The sequence below is a fragment of the Lucilia sericata genome, unplaced genomic scaffold (genome assembly GCF_015586225.1).
Source record: "Lucilia sericata isolate MDLA Ls3-8-SP2 unplaced genomic scaffold, ASM1558622v1 Contig000384F_arrow, whole genome shotgun sequence".
NCBI classification, from domain to species: Eukaryota; Metazoa; Arthropoda; class Insecta; order Diptera; family Calliphoridae; genus Lucilia; species Lucilia sericata.
The window spans coordinates 72,420-96,828 of record NW_023994403.1 but is presented as its reverse complement, the minus strand read 5'-3'; the positions used below and the strand labels follow the sequence as shown (position 1 = coordinate 96,828).

At 30.7% G+C, this 24,409-nt stretch overlaps 1 protein-coding gene across 1 annotated transcript; it reads left to right on the top strand.

Moving 5' to 3' along the window:
* The first annotated feature begins 2,279 nt into the window (after positions 1-2,279).
* LOC119604350 (esterase B1) lies at positions 2,280-22,991 on the top strand. The gene is made up of 5 exons (XM_037956926.1): positions 2,280-3,081; positions 18,928-19,240; positions 19,308-20,019; positions 20,086-20,261; positions 20,601-22,991. Exons 1-5 carry the CDS (start codon positions 3,038-3,040, stop codon positions 21,063-21,065), a joined length of 1,710 nt encoding a protein of 569 aa, XP_037812854.1. The 5' UTR covers positions 2,280-3,037; the 3' UTR covers positions 21,066-22,991.
* Positions 22,992-24,409: the final 1,418 nt, after the last annotated feature.

Below are 24,409 nucleotides of genomic sequence, written 5' to 3'. Positions count from 1 at the left end.
TTCGGAAGATCACCTACTGTGGCAGCTATAATCCATACCTCCATCTGTAAATTATTATGACGAATTTTATTCTGATATCTTTATTATACCCTACACTACTTTAGTGGGAAGGGTATATTGGGTTTGTGCTGATGCTTGTAACACACAATAATATTGATCCTATACCCACCTAAAAGTATACCACTCGGCTTAGAATCATTTTCTGAGTCGATTTAGCTATGTCCATCCGTCCGTCTGTCTGTGTGTCCGTATGTCCGTCCGTCCATGTAAACTTTGTAATCAAACTACAGGTCGCAATTTTGAAGATAATTCAATGAAATTTGATACATGATCTTCTATTGTCACACGGACGAAGCCTATTGAAAATGGTTAAGATCGGTCCATTATTTCACCTAGCCCCCATACAACTGAACCCGCCGAATAGGGCTCTTAAGTTCATAATTATGTTTATTATACTCGTATCTCGACAAAAGGCTGCAAAGCCAAGTTCTCATTGATGACCCTCATAAATTTTATAAGTATAGGGTCTCATTTGATCATAGCCTCTATACAAAGTCCCCTTCAAAATTTGACTTAAATGTCCACAATTTTATTCAGCAATAAATGGCTTAAGTATATCTGAGGCAAGGTACAATTCAATATAAATGTTTTAATATGAAAACTAAATAACATTTTATTTTTGTAACAGGTTTAGGGTATTATATGGTCGGCATCGCCCGACTATAGTTTCTAACTTGTTATGTAGTGAAACATAGCCATTCATGTCATCCATATATGACAGCTATGGCCAATTATGGACAAATCCGGAAAAAATTGAGCAAAAATATATTTATATGGAATTTTGTCTTCTTATATTTTTTTATCAATAAAATATGTGGATTTAAGTAATTTTCGGAAGTGGAAGTATCGGTTCATACTTGGCCGATACGAAAAAAAAATGTCGTAGGGTTGTTTATATACATATACTTTAATGAAATATGTCTTTATAGGTGGTTATCGGAAGTGGGCCTTATATGACCAATTACGTACCGATCAGAAAAATATTTTGCAAATTGATAAACAAAACATATTTCTGTCGATTTTTATTCTGATATCTTTATTTCTTAATTAGTTATATATATTTCAGTGATTTTCGAAAGTGCATCTTCTATGGGAACTATGACAAATTATGAACCGATAAAGATTTATATTATCTCTATTATCTCTATTGATATTATATTTAATTTTTTTTTTAAGTTTCATCGCATTTACTGCCATTAACATTAATATTTCTGTAACAATTTAAACCATATTCCGGGGGCATTTTAGGAAATTTCATCTCCCTAGGTCCATTCTTATGGTCTCTATCGTAGATATGTCCATCGTTATCGATATACGGAACGGAATGACAAAGTCCATATTATAGAAAATTTCATCTTCTACGATAGAGACCTGAAGAATGGTCCTAATTCTTCAGGTCTCTATCGTACCTTTAAAATACAGACGGACAGACATGTCTAGATTTTTTTTTTTTTTTTTAATTTTTATTTTTATTATTATTCATTTATACATTAAATTCTAGATTAGATCGTTTTAGAATTTTACTAGGTATGACAATGTCCATATAACCCCCATATGTTTTGATGGTAAAGTATGAATACTACAATTGGGCTTTATTATACAAAAAGAAATCTTAAAGAGATTTATTACGAACAATTTTCTAAATCAGAAGTTATATGGGTTCAGGGGTTTAATATCTGCCTATCCTTATAAATTTTTTGATGGGAGGGATTTACGTCTACATTAGTTAATTATGCAGAATATCAACATTTTCTGAAGAGGACTTTGTACGGGGGGAAAGGGTCAAATAAGGCGCGATCATGACGGTGGTACGGTTGTATGTGCTAAATTTCATCAAATTATCTTGAAAAGTGTGAACTGTAGAGTGCGCACAAGGTTTACATGGTCACACAGACAGACGGACGGACGGACATAGCTAAATCGACTCAGAAAGTGATTCTTAGCCGATTGGTGGGTGTAGGTCCAATATTTTGGGGTGTTAGAAACATCAGCACAAACGCATAATACCCTCTCCACTATAGTGGTGTAGGGTATAATCAATAAAAATTGATTATAAGTTTCTTAAAAACCGCTAAATACACAACACTGAAGTGTTTTAACATGTATAGAACTTTTGAGTTCTGGTTTGTTTATATATTTTCGCACGAATAGAACACACAGTAGAATAGAATAAACGAACGTTCGAACAGAAATTGCAGACACACAGATACTCAAACACATACACACATAGACACATCCAGGCATATACACAAAAATTTACACGGAAAAACCGAAACATAAAAGTAAATCAGTTGTGAGCATTAGTTTAATGATAGCAAAAACCAGACAAACAGTTGACGAGTTGCCTTCGCTAAAGGCACACACTGTAAACAATTGAAAAAGAACAAATAATAAAATAAATACTATAAAAATTAAGACAAGAAAAATAAAATAAAAGCTTAATACAACAAAAATAAATTAATTGTGATTCATTAAAAGAGAAAAGTTATTAGTAAAAAAAACAAGATTTAATCTTGTTATTATAAGAAAATAAATACATATAGTGTAATAAAATATAAAAAAATATATAAAAGCTTTTATGTGATACCAAAGTAAAAAAGTAAATAAAAGACCATTATAAAAGTGCTTTTACCTAGATTGTTTGTTTTATCTTTTATTGTTTTTCGTTAAAAGTATTTGTTTTGTGTACATGTGATAAAAGGATATTAAAAAGCTTTGCAGAAGGATTTAGAAGCAACATAAAAAGGAAAAGCTTTTCACTTAGATATGAATGATATAAGTGTTGGGAATTATTAAAATATTTGAAAATTTCCTGTGTGTGTATACAAACGAAATATAAAATAATAAATATAGTGATTATATAAAATTTTAAAAATACAAAAATTAAAAATTTTTCATTTTATACAGTAAATTAAAAAGAATTTATTTTTAAATTTAAACAAAGTTAAAGCTCTAGTAAAACAAATTTTTAAACAATATGGGTACCATGCCTACACTGGAACAAATTAAATTGGGCTTAAAGTAAGTAATTTTTCAATTTATTTTATACTTTATTTCAGTTGTTAAACCCTTTAAGATATTTTTATTTATTTTTCTTTTTATTAGAAAAATTATACAATTTCTTTAAATGACAATTATTTCATCATTTTCTATTAAAGTCATTTTAAGTTATAATAAAATATTTTCTTTTAATTAGTGTTTATTATTGTTTTAGAACATTTCCGCTTTTAAATATGTTTTTTAATATTTTTAGGAAATTTCAATTTGCTTTGCAATATATAAATATATTTATAGATACATATTTGTATATATTAAATATAATTTATTATCTTTGCTCTAAGCAAAATTTTTATTGTCAAAAAAGTTTATATTTATCTAAAATACTACGTATGTATTGTCATTCAAACAAATTGTACAGAAGCACATAAAAAAAATTAGTTTGTCATTTTTGACCAATCATGTTTATAGGCAGAGGAAAACTTTAAGGGGATTTTTTTGAAATACTAGAAATAGAATTTAATATGAAATATTTATTTATTTAAAATCTAACGAACATCTGAAGTTCTCAACGAAAATTTGCTTGCAACATGAATTAACATTCATTAGCTGAATTACTAATACAACAGAGTTTACCTTCTACAGTCACAATCATTCCACAATTTTCCCTAAACACAAATATGTTTAAAGTAGTTCCATATCCAATTATTGTAAACTCTTAATATTTTGATTTTATTTATATACTGACTCATTGCACTTTATCGGAATGACTAATTCCATAAGTTGATATAAACATATACTAGTTTTATCAATAAAATTATCTATTTCTAAATAGCCAATATAATATTTTGTGGTAAACACAATTGATTGTAATATAATGATTACATAAATGTACTTACATCATTACATTATTTAAAATTTGTAAAAAATATTTACAGCTCTACTACATGATTTTTCACTTCTGTTTTAGTTCTGTTCTGTTCAGTTCTGTTCTTGTTCTGTTCTTGTTCTGTTCTTGTTCTTGTTCTGTTCTGTTCTTGTTCTGTTCTTTGTTCGTTCTGTTCTTGTTGTTCTTGTTCTGTTCTTGTTCTGTTCTTGTTCTGTTCTTGTTCTGTTCTTGTTCTGTTCGCTTGTTCTGTTCTTGTTCTGTTCTTGTTCTGTTCTTGTTCTGTTCTTGTTCTGTTCTTGTTCTGTTCTTGTTCTGTTCTTGTTCTGTTCTTGTTCTGTTCTTGTTCTGTTCTTGTTCTGTTCTTGTTCTGTTCTTGTTCTGTTCTTGTTCTGTTCTTGTTCTGTTCTTGTTCTGTTCTTGTTCTGTTCTTGTTCTGTTCTTGTTCTGTTCTTGTTCTGTTCTTGTTCTGTTCTTGTTCTGTTCTTGTTCTGTTCTTGTTCTGTTCTTGTTCTGTTCTTGTTCTGTTCTTGTTCTGTTCTTGTTCTGTTCTTGTTCTGTTCTTGTTCTGTTCTTGTTCTGTTCTTGTTCTGTTCTTGTTCTGTTCTTGTTCTGTTCTTGTTCTGTTCTTGTTCTGTTCTTGTTCTGTTCTTGTTCTGTTCTTGTTCTGTTCTTGTTCTGTTCTTGTTCTGTTCTTGTTCTGTTCTTGTTCTGTTCTTGTTCTGTTCTTGTTCTGTTCTTGTTCTGTTCTTGTTCTGTTCTTGTTCTGTTCTTGTTCTGTTCTTGTTTTTGTTCTGTTCTTGTTCTGTTCTTGTTCTGTTCTTGTTCTGTTCTTGTTCTGTTCTTGTTCTGTTCTTGTTCTGTTCTTGTTCTGTTCTTGTTCTGTTCTGTTCTGTTCTTGTTCTGTTCTTGTTCTGTTCTTGTTCTGTTCTTGTTCTGTTCTTGTTCTGTTCTTGTTCTGTTCTTGTTCTGTTCTTGTTCTGTTCTTGTTCTGTTCTTGTTCTTTCTTGTTCTGTTCTTGTTCTGTTCTTGTTCTTGTTCTTGTTCTGTTCTTGTTCTGTTCTTGTTCTGTTCTTGTTCTGTTCTTGTTCTGTTCTTGTTCTTGTTCTTGTTCTGTTCTTGTTCTGTTCTTGTTCTGTTCTTGTTCTGTTCTTGTTCTGTTCTGTTCTGTTCTTGTTCTGTTCTTGTTCTGTTCTTTTCTGTTCTTGTTCTATTTCTTTTCTTGTTCCGTTCTAGTTCTGTTCTAGTTCCGTTCTAGTTCTGTTCTAGTTCTGTTCTAGTTCTGTTCTAGTTCTGTTCTAGTTCTGTTCTAGTTCTGTTCTAGTTCTGTTCTAGTTCTGTTCTAGTTCTGTTCTAGTTCTGTTCTAGTTCTGTTCTAGTTCTGTTCTAGTTCTGTTCTAGTTCTGTTCTAGTTCTGTTTTAGTTCTGTTCTAGTTCTGTTCTAGTTCTGTTCTAGTTCTGTTCTAATTCTGTTCTAGTTCTGTTCTAGTTCTAGTTTTAGTTCTGTTCTAGTTCTGTTCTAGTTCTGTTCCAGTTCGGTTCTAGTTCTGTTCTAGTTCTGTTCTAGTTCTGTTCTAGTTCTGTTCTAGTTCTGTTCTAGTTCTGTTCTAGTTCTGTTCTAGTTCTGTTCTAGTTCTGTTCTAGTTCTGTTCTGTTCTAGTTCTGTTCCAGTTCTGTTCTAGTTCTGTTCTAGTTCTGTTCTAGTTCTGTTCTAGTTCTGTTCTAGTTCTGTTCTAGTTCTGTTCTAGTTCTGTTCTAGTTCTGTTCTGTTCTAGTTCTGTTTTAGTTCTGTTCCAGTTCTGTTCTAGTTCTGTTCTAGTTCTGTTCTAGTTCTGTTCTAGTTCTGTTCTAGTTCTGTTCTAGTTCTGTTCTAGTTCTGTTCTAGTTCTGTTCTGTTCTAGTTCTGTTTTAGTTCTGTTCTAGTTCTGTTCTAGTTCTGTTCTAGTTCTGTTCTAGTTCTGTTCTAGTTCTGTTCTAGTTCTGTTCTAGTTCTGTTTTAGTAATCTTCTAGTTCTGTTCTAGTTCTGTTCCAGTTCTGTTCCAGTTCTGTTCTAGTTCTGTTCTAGTTCTTTTCTAATTCTTTCCTAGTTCTGTTTTAGTAATCTTCTAGTTGGGTTTTCGTTCTATTCTAGTTCTGTCCTAGATCTGTTTTAGTTCCGTTTTAGTTCAGTTTAAGCAAATTTTCGGGACGGTAGCAAAAGTAATGAATTTAGTTATATACATTCGTTCCGTATTTGTCTTCACCACAGTTTATACAGCCCTCTTGAACATCATAAAGACAACTGTCCACTTTTTAAGGCAATTTGTAACAGCTGTTTGTTAGTAGCTATTTTTTGTTTTGTTAATGAACACGTCTAAACATTATAGACGAACACGAATGAACATGTTCATACATACACATGTATAGAATGTATGCAAGAATTTAAAAAAAATATATCTAACCAACTTATCATACAAAAATTCTATTTGGTAATAATATTTTTTTCTCTTCTTCTATTAAAATAAATAAAAAAGTTTAGACTAAACAATTTTCATATAAGTGCCACTATTTAACAAAATGAAGTATAAAATTTAGGTTAATGAAAACGTATGTATGTATATAGAACAAATTTCCAGATAAACTGAATTACGCATGCAATTCCGCTATTATAAACTTAATTTGATTGCATTTTCAAATAATATAAAAATTCAACGAACAAGTTCAATAAATTAAATTGTTTTTTCTTTATATTTTTGTTTTGGCTGCTCTCAAACCACTAATTAGATTCAATTTCCATTTTAGTTTTAGCGATATTGTCAGAGCAGCAAGAGCAGCACGAAACCATTAAAATTATTTCAAATAAAAACTATTTTCAACTACCCACTCCAATATGTCACCTGCTCACATGGGGTTGATAAAAAAATACTTATTTCGATTTTAATTCATTGTGTTCATAATTCATTGTGTTCATAAAAATGGAAAATATTTGATTAAAAAAACGTCACATATAATAATTACGGTAGTCACAGTCTGCTCTCTATGGGGATGTGGAACAACGAGTTATTTATATCAGTTCTAATCAAATTAAATTGATTTTTATTTGCCTGCTGGCTAAGCTGGAGGAGGTTAATTAATTTAAACGTTTGATTGAAATTATTTTTTGGTTTGAAATTAAATTTCTTAAGGGTAGTTTTAAAAAGGTTTGGGCACATTTACTAAAAATAAAAATCTCACATTATATTTAAAAACAGAAAGCTGTTCTAATTTTAGTTCAGTTCAGTTCTAGTTCAGCTCTAGTTCAGTTCTAGTTCTATTCTAGTTCAGTTCTAGTTCAGTTCTAGTTCAGTTGTATTTCAGTTCTAGTTCAGTTCTAGTTCAGTTCTAGTTCAGTTCTAGTTTAGTTCTAGTTCAGTTCTCGTTCAGTTCTCGTTCAGTTCTAGTTCAGTTCTAGTTCAGTTCTAGTTCAGTTCTAGTTCAGTTCTAGTTCAGTTCTAGTTCAGTTCTAGTTCAGTTCTAGTTCTAGTTCAGTTCTAGTTCAGTTCTAGTTCAGTTCTAGTTCAGTTCTAGTTCAGTTCTAGTTTAGTTCTAGTTCAGTTCTAGTTCAGTTCTAGATCAGTTCTAGTTCAGTTCTAGTTCAGTTCTAGTTCAGTTCTAGTTCAGTTCTAGTTCAGTTCTAGTTCAGTTCTAGTTCAGTTCTAGTTCAGTTCTAGTTCAGTTCTAGTTCAGTTCTAGTTCAGTTCTAGTTCAGTTCTAGTTCAGTTCTAGTTCAGTTCTAGTTCAGTTCTAGTTCAGTTCTAGTTCAGTTCTAGTTCAGTTCTAGTTCAGTTCTAGTTCAGTTCTAGTTCAGTTCTAGTTCAGTTCTAGTTCAGTTCTAGTTCAGTTCTAGTTCAGTTCTAGTTCAGTTCTAGTTCAGTTCTAGTTCAGTTCTACTTCAGTTCTAGTTCAGTTCTAGTTCAGTTCTAGTTCAGTTCTAGTTCACTTCTAGTTCAGTTCTAACGGGATTACCTACTGGACATTTTGGTCTCAGATACCATCAATTCATTCTATGCAACTCTTCAACGAATCCATGCAGATTCTGTGGCCTACAAGATTGAACCTCAGAACATATCTTATGTAAGTGCACAACATTAGAGTCTCGCAGAGCTAAGATCTTGGGTGCTGCCTTGCTAACACCAAAAGACATCTTCAACCTCTCACCTACTAAACCAGATACCTTCGTGCGTGAACTAAAACTTGTATGATGAACCAATGGGCTGCACAAAAGATCCACACTTAGGTCGCAGTGCTTTGAGCCCCTTCAATCTACTATAATCTGTAATCCTCACACTTCCGTAACCGTTTCATACTTTTCTACTGACCTTCATTAGACTTTTAATAACTCTTCAGACAAGAACTTCTAGCAAACATTTTTTGAAATATATACATATATATTTAGGTATGTATGTATAAACATACATAGATAAAGCAAATGGCGCGCTTCTAGCTAAAAATCCATGCATTTATAAGTAGTTTATTATTGTTATTTATAACAATTCCTATAGATTAGCTTGCCGTCATCTAATTCCTTCGACACCATAAAAACCAAACATGTGAATATTTATTCCAAAAAAATGTGCAAGATAATCAAAATAGCAAAAAAAAAAAGAAATCAACTCACTTTTATTTACTAGAACAGAATACGAACTAACATTTGCTTGGAAATTTTTATGTAGATTATAATAGACACTATGTCAGTGAGTATGTAGTTTGTATATTTCTTTTGTTTTCATTTCAAATTTTTGCAATAATAATTTTTTCATATACAAGCAAATCAAATTTGATTACATTTCACATACATAAATAAAATTATTCCATATAAATGTATAATATGGTGTATATACATTTCAATAAATAGTGTGGGATGTAGTTGTTCATATTTGTATTAAACAGACAGGTCAAACCAACAGACAGACAGATGGACGGACGGACAGACACTTAGAAATACAAAAAAAAAATAAATAAAATGACATCAATCTATTTAATTTTTTTAAGTGTTTATATGGCAAAACTAAAACACGTTATTATAAGCATGATGATGATTATTTTTTTAATTTTTTATGGAAATTTATTATCTCATTTGAGAATTAAATTTATATAAAAAATCTTAGAAAAAAATTGTTTTAGAAAATTTTAAAGCAGAAGAATTAAATTTTTGAGATGCTTGATATAGTAGAAGGTTATATCGACCAAATTATATTCCGGCTACAAGAATTTTTCAAAAATATTTAAAAATATAAATTATAGTTTGTGCAAAATTATAAATAATTTTCTTTTTACATCCCTTAATTTCGACATGGTTGACAAAACATATTTATGTAATTTGTATATCCTTTTTTCATATTTAATATAATAATTCCTTTTGATTAATATTCTTCGTAATTTATTATCATTATAATCAAGAGATACACACATGATATACTTTTAAATTTCAAGGTTTTTTCATCAAAACACAATTTAAGCAAAATAAGCTTTTTTCATTCATAAAACTCTGCTCAAATTAGGATGTGTGTGTGCAAGCAGGAGTAAATAAATAATAGTGTGTCATGAAAGCCAAAAAAGCTTTTTTGTTCATCGTCCTGCAAACTAACACATGTGCAGAAAGTTTTCAGAACGAATACTTAAATTAAGTACCAGAGAAAAAAGTTATAAAATATGTAAAATAGACTAGACTATAGACTAGACTATAGACTAGACTATAGACTAGACTATAGACTAGACTATAGACTAGACTATAGACTAGACTATAGGCTAGACTAGTTAGACTAGACTATAGGCTAGACTATCGACTGGACTATAGTCTTATTATAGACTAGACTATAGGCTAGATTATAGACTAGACTATAGACTAGACTATAGACTAGACTATAGACTAGACTATAGACTAGACTATAGACTAGACTATAGACTAGACTATAGACAGACTATAGACTAGACTATAGACTAGACTATAGACTAGACTATAGACTAGACTATAGACTAGACTATAGACTAGACTATAGACTAGACTATAGACAGACTATAGACTAGGACTATAGACTAGACTATAGACTAGACTATAGACTAGACTATAGACTAGACTATAGACTAGATATAGGACTAGACTATAGACTAGACTATAGACTAGACTATAGACTAGAACTATAGACTAGACTATAGACTAGACTAAGACTAGACTATAGACTAGACTATAGACTAGACTATAGACTAGACTATAGACTAGACTATAGACTAGCACTATAGACTAGACTATAGACTAGACTATAGACTAGACTATAGACTAGACTATAGACTAGACCTATAGACTAGACTATAGACTAGACTATAGACTAGACTATAGACTAGACTATAGACTAGACTATACGAGAACTAGATCTATAGACTAGACTATAGACTAGACTATAGACTAGATCTATAGACTAGACTAAGACTAGACTATAGGACTAGACTATAGACTAGACATAGACTAGACTATAGGACTAGACTATAGACTAGACTATAGACTAGACTATAGACTAGACTATAGACTAGACTATAGACTAGACTATAGACTAGACTATAGACTAGACTATAGACTAGACTATAGACTAGACTATAGACTAGACTATAGACTAGACTATAACTAGACTATAGACTAGACTATAGACTAGACTAGACTATGATACTAGACTATGATACTAGACTATAGACTAGACTAGACTATAATACTAGACTAGACTATAAAACATTTTTGTTAAGTTTTCTTTCTATAGAAAATTTTTGATACCATTTTTAATTTTCTTTGCATAGAAAACTTTCGACAAAATTTTCTTTCCATAGAAATATTATTCATAAAACTTTTACAGTATTTTTGAGTTTCACCGAACTTTTTGCATAAAAATCAATATAATAACACCCGAGTTTTCATAAAATTTTTGTTAGCACCCACAAAAAAATCTACGAATTTGCATTTTCTTTGAATCTGAAGTAATTGAACTTTGTTAAGGACACTTCGATTGGCGTTAAACATAAACAAACCAATTTATTCAGTGTAAAATTTAACAGACACATGTTTTATATCAACATTTCTAAATGACTAATATAATGCAAATAAATAATTCAAATAGTAATTGTTTATTTATCCAATTGATTGTTAAATTTATAGATTTTTAAGAGGAAAAAACTATTACGATTTTTTTTTTTTTTTTTTGGTAGTTTTATATATGATTTGAGAAGTAGTCCAAACTATATACATACATAAAACTAAATAATCTGTAGAAATAAATTTTAAGCATTTTCAAATAATTTAAACTGAATATGTGTGTGTGAGTTTAAGAGATATTTTATTTATTTACTCACGTGTTGAAATTAATTTAAATGGATTTTATTTACCCATTCAAACAAACATACTTTGAATATAAATGAAAATGAACAAGCAAGAGTGTTATATTCGGCTATGCCGAATCTTATATACCCACCATCAAACCTCGTTTGACTCGAATGATACTTACTTATGTCGAATTTCATCTATATACTCGTATATTTAGGCCAGTTATAAGCGATAAAGTAATTTTCTGAAGGGGACCTTATATAGGGGGTAGAGTCAATTATGGGTCGATCCTCATAAAATTTGGTAGACAGAATTTGGTTCGTATTAAATTTATTTGTGTCGAATTTCATCGCTACACTCGTATTTTTAAACCATTAATGAGCGTTGCAGTCATTTTCTGAAGGGGACCTTATATGGGGGGTAGGGTCAATCATGGACCGATCCTCATAAAATTTTTTAGATAGATTTTGACTCGTATGAAACTTACTTATGTAGAATTTCATCTATATACCAGTATTTTTAAGCCAGTAATGAGCGTTAAAATCAATAAAGGGTCAATTATAGACCGATCCTCATAAAATTTTGCATAGTGATTTTGGATCATAAGAAACCTACTTATGTCGAATTTTATCAATATATTCTTTTTTTTAAACAAGTTATGGCTGTTAAAGCTGCTTTTCGAGGGGCCACTTGTATGGGGGCTATCCGAAAACGTGGACCGATATTGCCCATTTTCAATACCAAACAAACCTTACCTATAAGAAATATTTATGTGAAATTTCAACCATCTAGCTCTTTCCATTCGGACTCTATCGTGCTTTCAACAGACAGACAGACAGACAGACGGACGGACGGACATGGCTAGATCGTCTTAGAATTTAATGAGGACCCAGAGTATATATACTTTTGTGGGTCTATGACCAATATTTCGATGTGTTACAAACGGAATGACAAAATCAATATACCCCCCATCTTTTTTGATGGTGGGTATAAAAAAAAACTTTTGCGAAAATGTTTGACTTTATTTATAGACACTTTATTTTATTTATTCGCTTGCATTGTTCATTGTGCTCTGTTCGACATTGCTAAATTGTCATAGGTTTGTTTTAGCCAAATGTTATAATTGTTTAAAACATTTTCGGTAAATTTGTTGTTTTTGTTGCTACTGCTGACGCTGATTTTGATGATGTTGCTGAGTTTGTTGTTATTTATAGTCTAGTTTATTATTATTTTATTTGTTTATCTTGAAGATAGCATATGAATTAGTACGAGACCACATTGATCATGATGTCGCTCATTCCGGTTGTTTATGTTGTCGTCACAAATTTGGCTTTTATTCAAATATTTCCATATATTTATGTAGGTATATTTTGTGTTTATTATTTTTTTATATTTCATTATTGTTCTAACAGTTTGTTTTTTATAATGACTAATAAAAGTTTTTGTCTTTTTAATTTGTGATCAAGAAATTGTTATGAAATGAATTTTTTTGCATATTATTTAAAAATATTAGTTTTTAAAGATAAACTTATAAATATATTTAATTGGTGTTAAAACTAATAAAATTTCAATATAAAAGGAAATAAATTTGGAACAAATATGTTGCCTCTTTTCATTACTATTATGAAATGTGATCTAAGTTTATTTATACTGATTTGGTTATTTTAAATAAGATTTCTCTCTTTAAATTAAGAAATCTAAATATATTTTATTTTAAGCATCAAATGGTATAGATTGCATTTTCAATAAATAAAACTATAATTACAAATTGGCACACAATTTCTGTTGATTTTTAAGGCCATTTATATGTATATCGCAAATATAGACGAAAAAGTAAAAAGTATAAACCTCCATGCTTGACAACTAGTTACTTGCATCAGCTTTGAATTTATTTCTAAGATTTTAGAATGGTGCACAGTGGCTAAGAAGCTTTATTTTGTTTAATCCTATGATGGTCATAGACGTCAGATTAAATTTTTTTAGGTGGACATTAAGCTTTCATATAATATGACTAAAAACTAGTTTTTTATCAAATTTTATTACACGATATCTGAGGCCAGATTGTTTTTATAACCTACATCACTGGGGTGGGCGAAATAATGGACTGTGCCAAATTTCATCAAACTATCTTCAAAACTGCGACCTGTAGCGTGCGCACAGGCTTTAAATGAACACACACAGACAGACGGACAGACGTATATAGCGAAATCGACTCTGAAATTTACTCTGAGTCAAAACAAGAGTATGTGCCAAATTTCATCAAATTATCTTAATTACGACCAGCAGCGCCTACACAAGCTTTACATGGACACACAGACAGACGGACAGACAGACAGACAAACAGACGGACGGGCAGTCAGATGGACAGACGGATAAAGCTAAATCGACTCAGAAAGTGATTCTGAGTCAAAACAATAGTATGTGCCAAATTTCATCAAATTATCTTAATTGCGACCTGCACCGTGCACACAAGTTTTACATGGATACACAGACGGACAGACAGACAGACAGACAGACAGACAGACAGACAGACAGACAGACAGACAGACAGGCAGACAGACAGACCGACAGACGGACCGGCAGTTAGATGGACAGACAGATATAGCTAAATCAACTCAGATTCTGATCCGATTGGTATACTTTAAGGTAGGGCCTCATCATCGCTATCAACGCTTGAAAATCCTAATCTCAGTACAATATATGTACACAGAGGGAAAAAGAAATATACGCCACATTGATACCAAACTATTTATAATATTTCAATACCATCCGTTGTCAAAGTATATACATACGTACGACAACACTATGTAATGTTGACAACATTGCAACAATTCGTTATCGAAATCTAAATTTTATACACATCCATTGTCTTAATGTTAACAAACGTGTAAGTTCACTATTGACAAACAATCTGTTGCGTATAGTGAGCTTACCACATATATTTTGACAACGGATGTTATTGAAAAATTATAAACTCTTTGGTGTCAATTTGGTACCAGGCGTGTATATTTCTTTTTCCCTCTGTGCATTTACAAAACTTTCAATCGCCGGTAGGAAACTAAAGGCCGCTTTCCAGCAAAAAATGTTTGCTACTTTCGTGCGCATGGAAAATTATCTTTTGTAATTAGAATCATGTTTCATATGATCTAGAATCAATTGCGCTCTGCAGCGATCGAAGCAAATAGTTGTTGTACGGGACCAGATTTGGACTATAAGTCAGCAAAGGCAAAAATTCTCAATCATCAAATCATAAAGAGTTTTCAACTGTATTATAGAGGTAATGAGAATTTTTGCACAACGACATTCAATAATTATTTCAATAGCTTTGCGCCAATAATTCAACATGATTGAAGCATAAAAGTGGGCAGTTGTGTAAGCCATTTGTAGAGAATCCCCCATTATTAATTTAGTTGTTTTAAAAATTAGGATATTACGTCATTTCTTTATAATTGTTATAGCTTTCGGCAAATTTCAACTGATTAATATGTTAAATTTTAATATTATTGCCATTAATCCATTCTGTTCTTAGGAATGTCTGATATAATAAACCAGTTTATTAAAAGTTACTAAAATAATTTGTTTTCTTTTTTTTATTTATATGCTTATGACGTATTTGTTTGATACCTTAATCACGACTCTTTTTATCAGACACACTTCAAGTTTATGAAGTTAAAGATTTAACTATTTTCTATATACATACATATGTATATCTATATACATACATATGTACATATAAAAGCTTTTTTATGAAACGAAATCTCATTATAAATACAAATCAAAATGTAATCTTTTAGCCACCCTTCCTTGATCTTGCAAATATAACAGCTGAACGATTAAGAAGATGCGATAACTTATCTGACTTAACTTTATAGGTTAAAAAACTATGCTTAAGATACAAAATAATATGAAATGAAAAACAAAAATCTATGGAAAAATAGTTTAATTTCATTACACATACATATGTACATACATATATATGGAGAAGTCACTTTTTTTATAAGATTAGAAATCCAGACGTTATAAGACACACTCTATTTCATACCAGACGGCATTACTTTAAATTGTTTCTATTTATGTGTAATAGACCAGACGGCATTACTTTTGCACTATCTGTGTAATTGAAGTTGTTGTCCATCAAATACTATTTGAATAATATTCTTGTGATAAGAAAACGCACTGTTTATAAGTACACAGTACCTCATAATAACTTAACCTTGAACCGATACTTAAACATTAATATATTTGAAAAAAAAAAGAAAAAATTTTAAATCAACAAATAATCTAGCAACATGTCATTTTAAAAATTAAAATTCTTTGGAAACGTGAGATGTTTTCTTAAAAGCCAGAAATAATAAGTTGATAATTTTATAGAAAAAAAAAACTGTCATGTTTATAATTTAATAGATTTTTAAATTAAAACATATTATATAATTTAAATATGCTTTAGTTTTCATTTCCAACTAATAGCTTCAATTTATATTATTTATACATTATTTATTTAATGCTTGACTACAACTGTCATTAAAATAGTCAGTATCAGGTAGAATGATACTTTTATGTACTTTACTGGTACTTATTGTACTTTTTTTAAATATAAATATATTAATACATATTTTATAATATTATCATATTAACGTGATTTTATTAAAATTATTGTTTGTATTATCATTAGCATGTGTCAAAACAATTAAAAAATTTTATAATAATTTCATTTTTATTCAGTGCTTTATACAATTTTGAAATGAGAACAAATATTTTTTAGTTTGTAGTATCTTGATGAATCGTTAATTTTATTTAATTGACAGTTCAGTTTCAGTTTTTTTTTGATAATTTATATATTATAATTTATATATTTTTTTAATTAATAACAATTAATATAATCAATAAATTTATGGCGTAAATAACTATGAGGACGAGGGTGGTTGAGGTTGTTATACGCTTTTCAACAACCCAAAAATAATCCCATACGCACCAATAAACTAGGACTAAACTAGAACCGAACTAGAACTAGAACTGAACTAGAACTGAACTAGAACTAGAACTGAACTAGAACTAGAACTAGAACTGAACTAGAACTGAACTAGAACTGAACTAGAACTGAACTAGAACTGAACTAGAACTGAACTAGAACTGAACTAGAACTGAACTAGAACTGATCTAGAACTGAACTAGAACTGAACTAGAACTGAACTAGAACTGAACTAGAACTGAACTAGAACTGAACTAGAACTGAACTAGAACTGAACTAGAACTGAACTAGAACTGAACTAGAACTGAACTAGAACTGAACTAGAACTGAACTAGAACTGAACTAGAACTGAACTAGAACTGAACCAGAACTAGAACTGAACTAGAACTGAACCAGAACTAGAACTGAACCAGAACTAGAACTGAACCAGAACTAGAACTGAACTAGAACTGAACTAGAACTGAACTAGAACTGAACTAGAACTGACTAGAACTGAACTAGAACTGAACTAGAACTGAACTAGAACTGAACTAGAACTGAACTAGAACTGAACTAGAACTGAACTAGAACTGAACTAGAACTGAACTAGAACTGAACTAGAACTGAACTAGAACTGAACTAGAACTGAACTAGAACTGAACTAGAACTGAACTAGAACTGAACTAGAACTGAACTAGAACTGAACTAGAACTGAACTAGAACTGAACTAGAACTGAACTAGAACTGAACTAGAACTGAACTAGAACTACTAGAACTGAACTAGAACTGAACTAGAACTGAACTAGAACTGAACTAGAACTGAACTAGAACTGAACTAGAACTGAACTAGAACTGAACTAGAACTGAACTAGAACTGAACTAGAACTGAACTAGAACTGAACTAGAACTGAACTAGAACTGAACTAGAACTGAACTAGAACTGAACTAGAACTGAACTAGAACTGAACTAGAACTGAACTAGAACTGAACTAGAAGAACTAGAACTGAACTAGAACTGAACTAGAACTGAACTAGAACTGAACTAGAACTGAACTAGAACTGAACTAGAACTGAACTAGAACTGAACTGAACTAGAACTGAACTAGAACTGAACTAGAACTGAACTAGAACTGAACTAGAACTGAACTAGAACTGAACTAGAACTGAACTAGAACTGAACTAGAACTGAACTAGAACTGAACTAGAACTGAACTAGAACTGAACTAGAACTGAACTAGAACTGAACTAGAACTGAACTAGAACTGAACTAGAACTGAACTAGAACTGAACTAGAACTGAACTAGAACTGAACTAGAACTGAACTAGAACTGAACTAGAACTGAACTAGAACTGAACTAGAACTGAACTAGAACTGAACTAGAACTGAACTAGAACTGAACTAGAACTGAACTAGAACTGAACTAGAACTGAACTAGAACTAGAACTGAACTAGAACTGAACTAGAACTGAACTAGAACTGAACTAGAACTGAACTAGAACTGAACTGACTGACTGAACTAGAACTGAACTAGAACTGAACTAGAACGAACTAGAACTGAACTCGAACTGAACTAGAACTGAACTAGAACTGAACTAGAACTGAACTAGAAACTGAACTAGAACTGAACTAGAACTGAACTAGAACTGAACTAGAACTGAACTAGAACTGAACTAGAACCTGAACTAGAACTGAACTAACTAGAACTGAACTAGAACTGAACTAGAACCTGAACTAGAACTGAACTAGAACTGAACTAGAAACTGAACTAGAACTGAACTAGAACTGAACTAGAACTGAACTAGAACTGAACTAGAACTGAACTAGAACTGAACTAGAACTGAACTAGAACTGAACTAGAACTGAACTAGAACTGAACTAGAACGGAACTAGAACTAACCGTCTACTGAAACTAGAACTGAACTATAACTGAACTAGAACTGAACTAGAACTGAACTAGAACTGAACTAGAACTGAACTAGAACTGAACTAGAACTGAACTAGAAATGAACTAGAACTGAACTAGAACTGAACTAGAACTGAACTAGAACTGAACTAGAAACTGAACTAGAACTGAACTAGAACTGAACTAGAACTGAACTAGAACTGAACTAGAACTGAACTAGAACTGAACTAGAAACTGAACTAGAACTGAACTAGAACTGAACTAGAACTGAACTAGAACTGAACTAGAACTGAACTAGAACTGAACTAGAACTGAACTATGAACCGAACTAGAACCGAACTAGAACCTGAACTAGAACTGAACTAGAACTGAACTAGACTGAACTAGAACTGAACTAGAACTGAACTAGAACTGAACTAGAACTGAACTAGAACTGAACTAGAACTGAACTAGAACTGAACTAGAACTGAACTAGAACTGAACTAGAAACTGAACTAGAACATGAACTAGAACTGAACTAGAACTGAACTAGAACTGAACTAGAACTGAACTAGAACTGAACTAGAACTGAACTAGAACTGAACTAGAACTGAACTAGAACTGAACTAGAACTGAACTAGAACTGAACTAGAACTGAACTAGAACTGAACTAAAAATCCAAATTCAAATTATCGAAGTTCAAAAATTTTAAAAAAATTTATATTCACGTTACTTTTCCTTTACAATTTGCAAATAATTTTCCCATATATCTTAATCTGTATCACTTTATCTAATTAAAATTGTTTATTCCTTATCATCTACTTTTAGAATGGTCGACTTTAAAGTCCAACAACGACGTTATCGCAGTAAAGAGAAAACCATTGTATCGACAATTTATGGACCCGTTAAGGGTGTTAAACGTAAATCTATATACGGTGATGTTTTCTTCTCATTTGAGAAAATTCCCTTTGCTAAACCACCCATTGGTGAATTAAGATACAAAGCACCACAACCCCCAGAGCCATGGACAGAAGTAAGAAGTTGTACTTCGGCTGGACCGAAACCATTGCAAAAGCATTTCGTTTTTCAAATGACCGATGGCTCAGAGGACTGTTTGTATTTGAATGTTTATACAAAAAATGTAAGTTAGAAGCTGTTTTATTTTTGCTCGATTATATCCAATTGAAATATTGCATTTCCTTATTTAGTTGGATCCCATTAAACCTTTACCTGTTATGGTCTGGATTTATGGAGGCGGTTTTCAGTTTGGTGAAGCTTCACGTGACCTTTATAGCCCCGACTATTTATTAAGAGAAGATGTAGTGGTCATTTCTATTACCTATAGAGTGGGTCCCTTCGGTTTCTTGTGTTTACAAGATCCCAGTTTTGATGTACCCGGCAATGCTGGTCTTAAGGATCAAGTTATGGCTTTACGTTGGATAAAAGCGAACTGTGCTAGATTTGGTGGTGATCCTAATAATATTACATTATTCGGAGACAGTGCTGGTGGCGCTTCTGTCCACTATATGATGCTGACCGAACAATGTAGAGATCTTTTCCACAAGGCCATCTGTATGTCGGGATGTGCTTTATCACCCTGGGCTGTAACTCCACAACGCAATTGGCCTTATCGTTTGGCTGTAGCTGCCGGTTATACAGGGGATAATAATGAAAAGGAAATATTTGAATTTCTTAAGAGTGCCAAAGGAGCTGATATAATTAAGGCCAATGAGGATTTATGTACAGATGCTGAGAAGAGGGAACGTATTGGATTTTCATTTGGCCCTGTTATAGAACCCTATGTAACCGAACATTGTGTAGTACCAACTAAGCCCATAGAAATGATGCGTACAGCTTGGAGTAATAATATACCCATGATTGTGGGTGGAGTTTCGAATGAGGGTTTATTATTATATACTGGTAAGTTGAGATAGACGTTTCAGAGTTAAAACGTTCGATCTTTTATTATGGATTTTTTTATTTTAGAAACTAAAAATAATCCCAAATTATTAAATGAATTGGGTGACTGTCGCTATGTGGTGCCCTTGGAATTGAATATGGATCGTAATAGTGAATTGTGTAAGGAATATGGTAATCAATTGAAGACCACATACTATGGTGATAAAGAACCCAGTCTAGAGACTTTACATGAATATTTGTTGGTAAGTAGAAAGTAAATAAAAAGCTTGAAAAAGCACTTATTGTGGATCTTTCTTTAAGGTATAAAAAGCTTAAGTGTTTAACGTTTAACTTTTCTTTTAAAAGTTTAAAGCTAAAATGTTTACGTTTTAACTTTCGTTTTCTTTGGAAAGCTTAAAAAATAAAAGCTTTTTTTCAAAAGCTAAGGAAATAAAATATTTAATTGTTAAAGCTTAAAAGGAATGTAGAGCAGAAAGTTTGTTAAATAGAACTGTTTAAACAGCTTTGATTTCAAGCTTCTGGAGCTTTTCTTTCAAATTTACAAACTTACTTAACAAAATCTTCATTTCTTTTATTTCCAGATGGTCTCCCATGAATATTTCTGGTTTCCCATCTATCGTACAGTATTGTCCCGCATGGAGCATGCCTCCGCAGCACCCACCTACTTATACCGTTTCGATTTCGACTCAAAGCATTTCAATCACTTGCGCATTTTAAGTTGTGGCAAAAAAGTACGTGGCACCTGTCACGGAGATGACCTTTCCTATTTATTCTACAATTCAGTGGCTCGTAAACTAAAGAAACATACCAAAGAATACAAATGCATTGAACGTCTAGTGGGCATGTGGACACATTTTGCGACCTGCGGTCAACCCAATTATGATCCGGAACATAGTGATTTGTGGCAACCGGTCTCGGCTGCTGCTTTGGAGAAAAGACAAATAAAGTGCCTTAATATTACGGATGAATTGAAAGTTATTGATGTGCCCGAAATGAAAAAGCTATTGGTATGGGAAAGCTTTTTTACACGCAACGAATTGCTATGATTTAGTTAAAATTTCAATACTATAAGATAAATGATTAATTGTTAAAACATACATATATATTTTTGTACTTTCTTTTTTAAGAAAAAAGAAAGCTACTTTTTTGGTACACAAAAGCGCAGCCTATAAGAAAATGGTAGCTTTTAAACTTAAGCTAAATAACGAAACTTAAGTATAATATCTTGCCATAGTGATTGTTTGTCTTGGAAAAAAAGTTTTGATTACAAAAAGCTTTAATGAGTATTTTACTTGATGGGCCTAGAATTTTGCATATGTATAGTTTGGAAAAAAGTTTTGTTATGTATAGTTTGCATTGCAGAAAGCTATGAGAAGTGTTTAGAAAAGCTTATTTTAAGTTATTTAGGAATTTTAATATCTAATGTATAAATTCAACTAAGACTTTGGAAATTTTTGTAAACATTTTTATTGAAAACTAAGAGCTTTTTAATAATTGAAACCAAATAGACTTCTAGGAAGCTTTTTTTATATATTTTTAAGAAAAATAGTAATTTTAAATCAAATTTATAATAACATAAAAAAATTTTAATTAGCACAAAAAGCTCAGTTAAAAATTTTAAAACACTGGAAAGTTTTTATAATTTAATATGAAATAAATATTTGCATTAATTTAAATTAAGTTTATAAACTTTACCAAAAAGCTTTAGAACTTAAAACAATTCTTTAGGCAGCTTTTTGTTAGCTTAAAAATATATAAAGCTTTTTTTAAAATAGACAAACAAATTTTAATTATACTTAAGAACGATACTAGTTGGTTTGGCCAAGTTTTGTTTGGAATGTGTGAAGACGAATTATTGTGATTTAGTAATGAGTTATAAAGGACAGATATAGAAAGCTTTTTAGATATTAGAGTATTTCAATAAAACTTAAATACTAAGCTTAATAAAATTTAAATGAAATTCAAATTAAACATTGAAGACGCAACTTGAGTACCTTGGAAAATTAAAAATTTTTAAATAAAAACTTAATGGTTTTTATTAAAACAACTATGAAAAAAGCCCATAATAAAAACAAAACTACTAGTAAACATAAGATTTGCTGCTTTTTTTTAACATACATCTTCCTAAACTTAAACTACTACTCCATTTCTCTACTAAACCTATATCTCCTTCCTACTGCTAGGTAAAACAAAATAAACTTTATTAATTTAGGTTAAAAAATACAGCCCAAGACTTTATCAAAAACTACATATAGTTATATTTGTTTGAGTAAATTATTATGTTTAAGCGTAAACATCTAAAAAAAATTTATTCTATTAACATACTTATACATATTTGTTAAACTATTTCCATTGTTAATTTATTTATTAAGTAGCCTTAACAAAAATTGAGTTAAACTAAACAAATTACAAAAAAGTAAATAAAAAGCTAAAAACAAAACCCTCCGTAAATTTAAAGTATTAAATAAAAAATTATAGACAAGCAAACTATTGAAACCATGAACTCCGTTTAAATCAACTATTTTGCATAAATATTGTTAAATTTTCAATTGTCACAAAACTGCAGCACACATTAGTAAAACTTAAAACTGCACTAGAAAAAAAGTAACAATTAAATTATAGATGTATTTTTATAAAAAAAAACAAAAAGTTCAAATAATTGAATTAGTTATAAAATAAATATTAATAACTGTTCTAAATCTTATCAGGTATAACAAAATAAGATGAATTATTGTCAAACTGAAATAACAAACGAAAAATAAAATAAATTTTCATTAATAAAATATAATTCAAAATAATATTTTGAAATAAAATTAATCTAAATGAATTGTAATGAGTTTTATTAAAATATACATTATTATTCAAACTATTTGAATCTATATTGAAAAAGTGAGTAGTATTATACGACTATGCCTAAACTCAATAAAGTGTATTCAGAAGGAAGGTTAAACTGAAGACTAGACTATAGACTAGACTATAGACTAGACTATAGACTAGGCTATAGACTAGACTATAGACTAGACTATAGACTAGGCTATAGACTAGACTATAGACTAGACTATAGACTAGACTATAGACTAGACTATAGACTAGACTATAGACTAGACTATAGACTAGACTATAGACTAGACTATAGACTAGACTAATTGAATTAGTTATAAAATAAATATTAATAACTGTTCTAAATCTTATCAGGTATAACAAAATAAGATGAATTATTGTCAAACTGAAATAACAAACGAAAAATAAAATAAATTTTCATTAATAAAATATAATTCAAAATAATATTTTGAAATAAAATTAATCTAAATGAATTGTAATGAGTTTTATTAAAATATACATTATTATTCAAACTATTTGAATCTATATTGAAAAAGTGAGTAGTATTATACGACTATGCCTAAACTCAATAAAGTGTATTCAGAAGGCAGGCTTAAACTGAAGACTAGACTATAGACTAGACTATAGACTAGACTATAGACTAGACTATAGACTAGACTATAGACTAGGCTATAGACTAGACTATAGACTAGACTATAGACTAGACTATAGACTAGACTATAGACTAGACTATAGACTAGACTATAGACTAGACTATAGACTAGACTATAGACTAGACTATAGACTAGACTATAGACTAGACTATAGACTAGACTAGACTATACTATAGACTAGACTATAGACTAGACTATAGACTAGACTATAGACTAGACTATAGACTAGACTATAGACTAGACTATAGACTTGACTATAGACTAGACTATAGACTTGACTATAGACTAGACTATAGACTAGACTATAGACTAGACTATAGACTAGACTATAGACTAGACTATAGACTAGACTATAGACTAGACTATAGACTAGACAATAGACTAGACTATAGACTAGACTATAGACTAGACTATAGACTAGACTATAGACTAGACTATAGACTAGACCATAGACTAGACTATAGACTAGACTATAGACTAGACTATAGACTAGACTATAGACTAGACTATAGACTAGACTATAGACTAGACTATAGACTAGACTATAGACTAGACTATAGACTAGACTATAGACTAGACTATAGACTTGACTATAGACTAGACTAGACTATAGACTAGACTATAGACTAGACTATAGACTATAGACTAGACTAGACTAGACGACTATAGACTAGACTAGACTAGACTATAGACTAGACTATAGACTAGACTATAGACTAGACTATAGACTAGACTATAGACTAGACTATAGACTAGACTAGAAGACTATAGACTAGACTATAGACTAGACTATAGACTAGACTATAGACTAGACTATAGACTAGACTATAGACTAGACTATAGACTAGACTATAGACTAGACTATAGACTAGACTATAGACTAGACTATAGACTAG

What these genes read in the sequence shown, in the direction of transcription:
- LOC119604350 (XM_037956926.1), top strand. Translation starts at nt 3,038, where the DNA reads ATGGGTACCATGCCTACACTGGAACAAATTAAATTGGGCTTAAA. An exon ending in GGGTTTATTATTATATACTG is followed by an intron (nt 20,020 to 20,085) that starts GTAAGTTGAGAT and finishes TTTTTATTTTAG; the next exon opens with AAACTAAAAATAATCCCAAA. An exon ending in CTTTACATGAATATTTGTTG is followed by an intron (nt 20,262 to 20,600) that starts GTAAGTAGAAAG and finishes TTTTATTTCCAG; the next exon opens with ATGGTCTCCCATGAATATTT.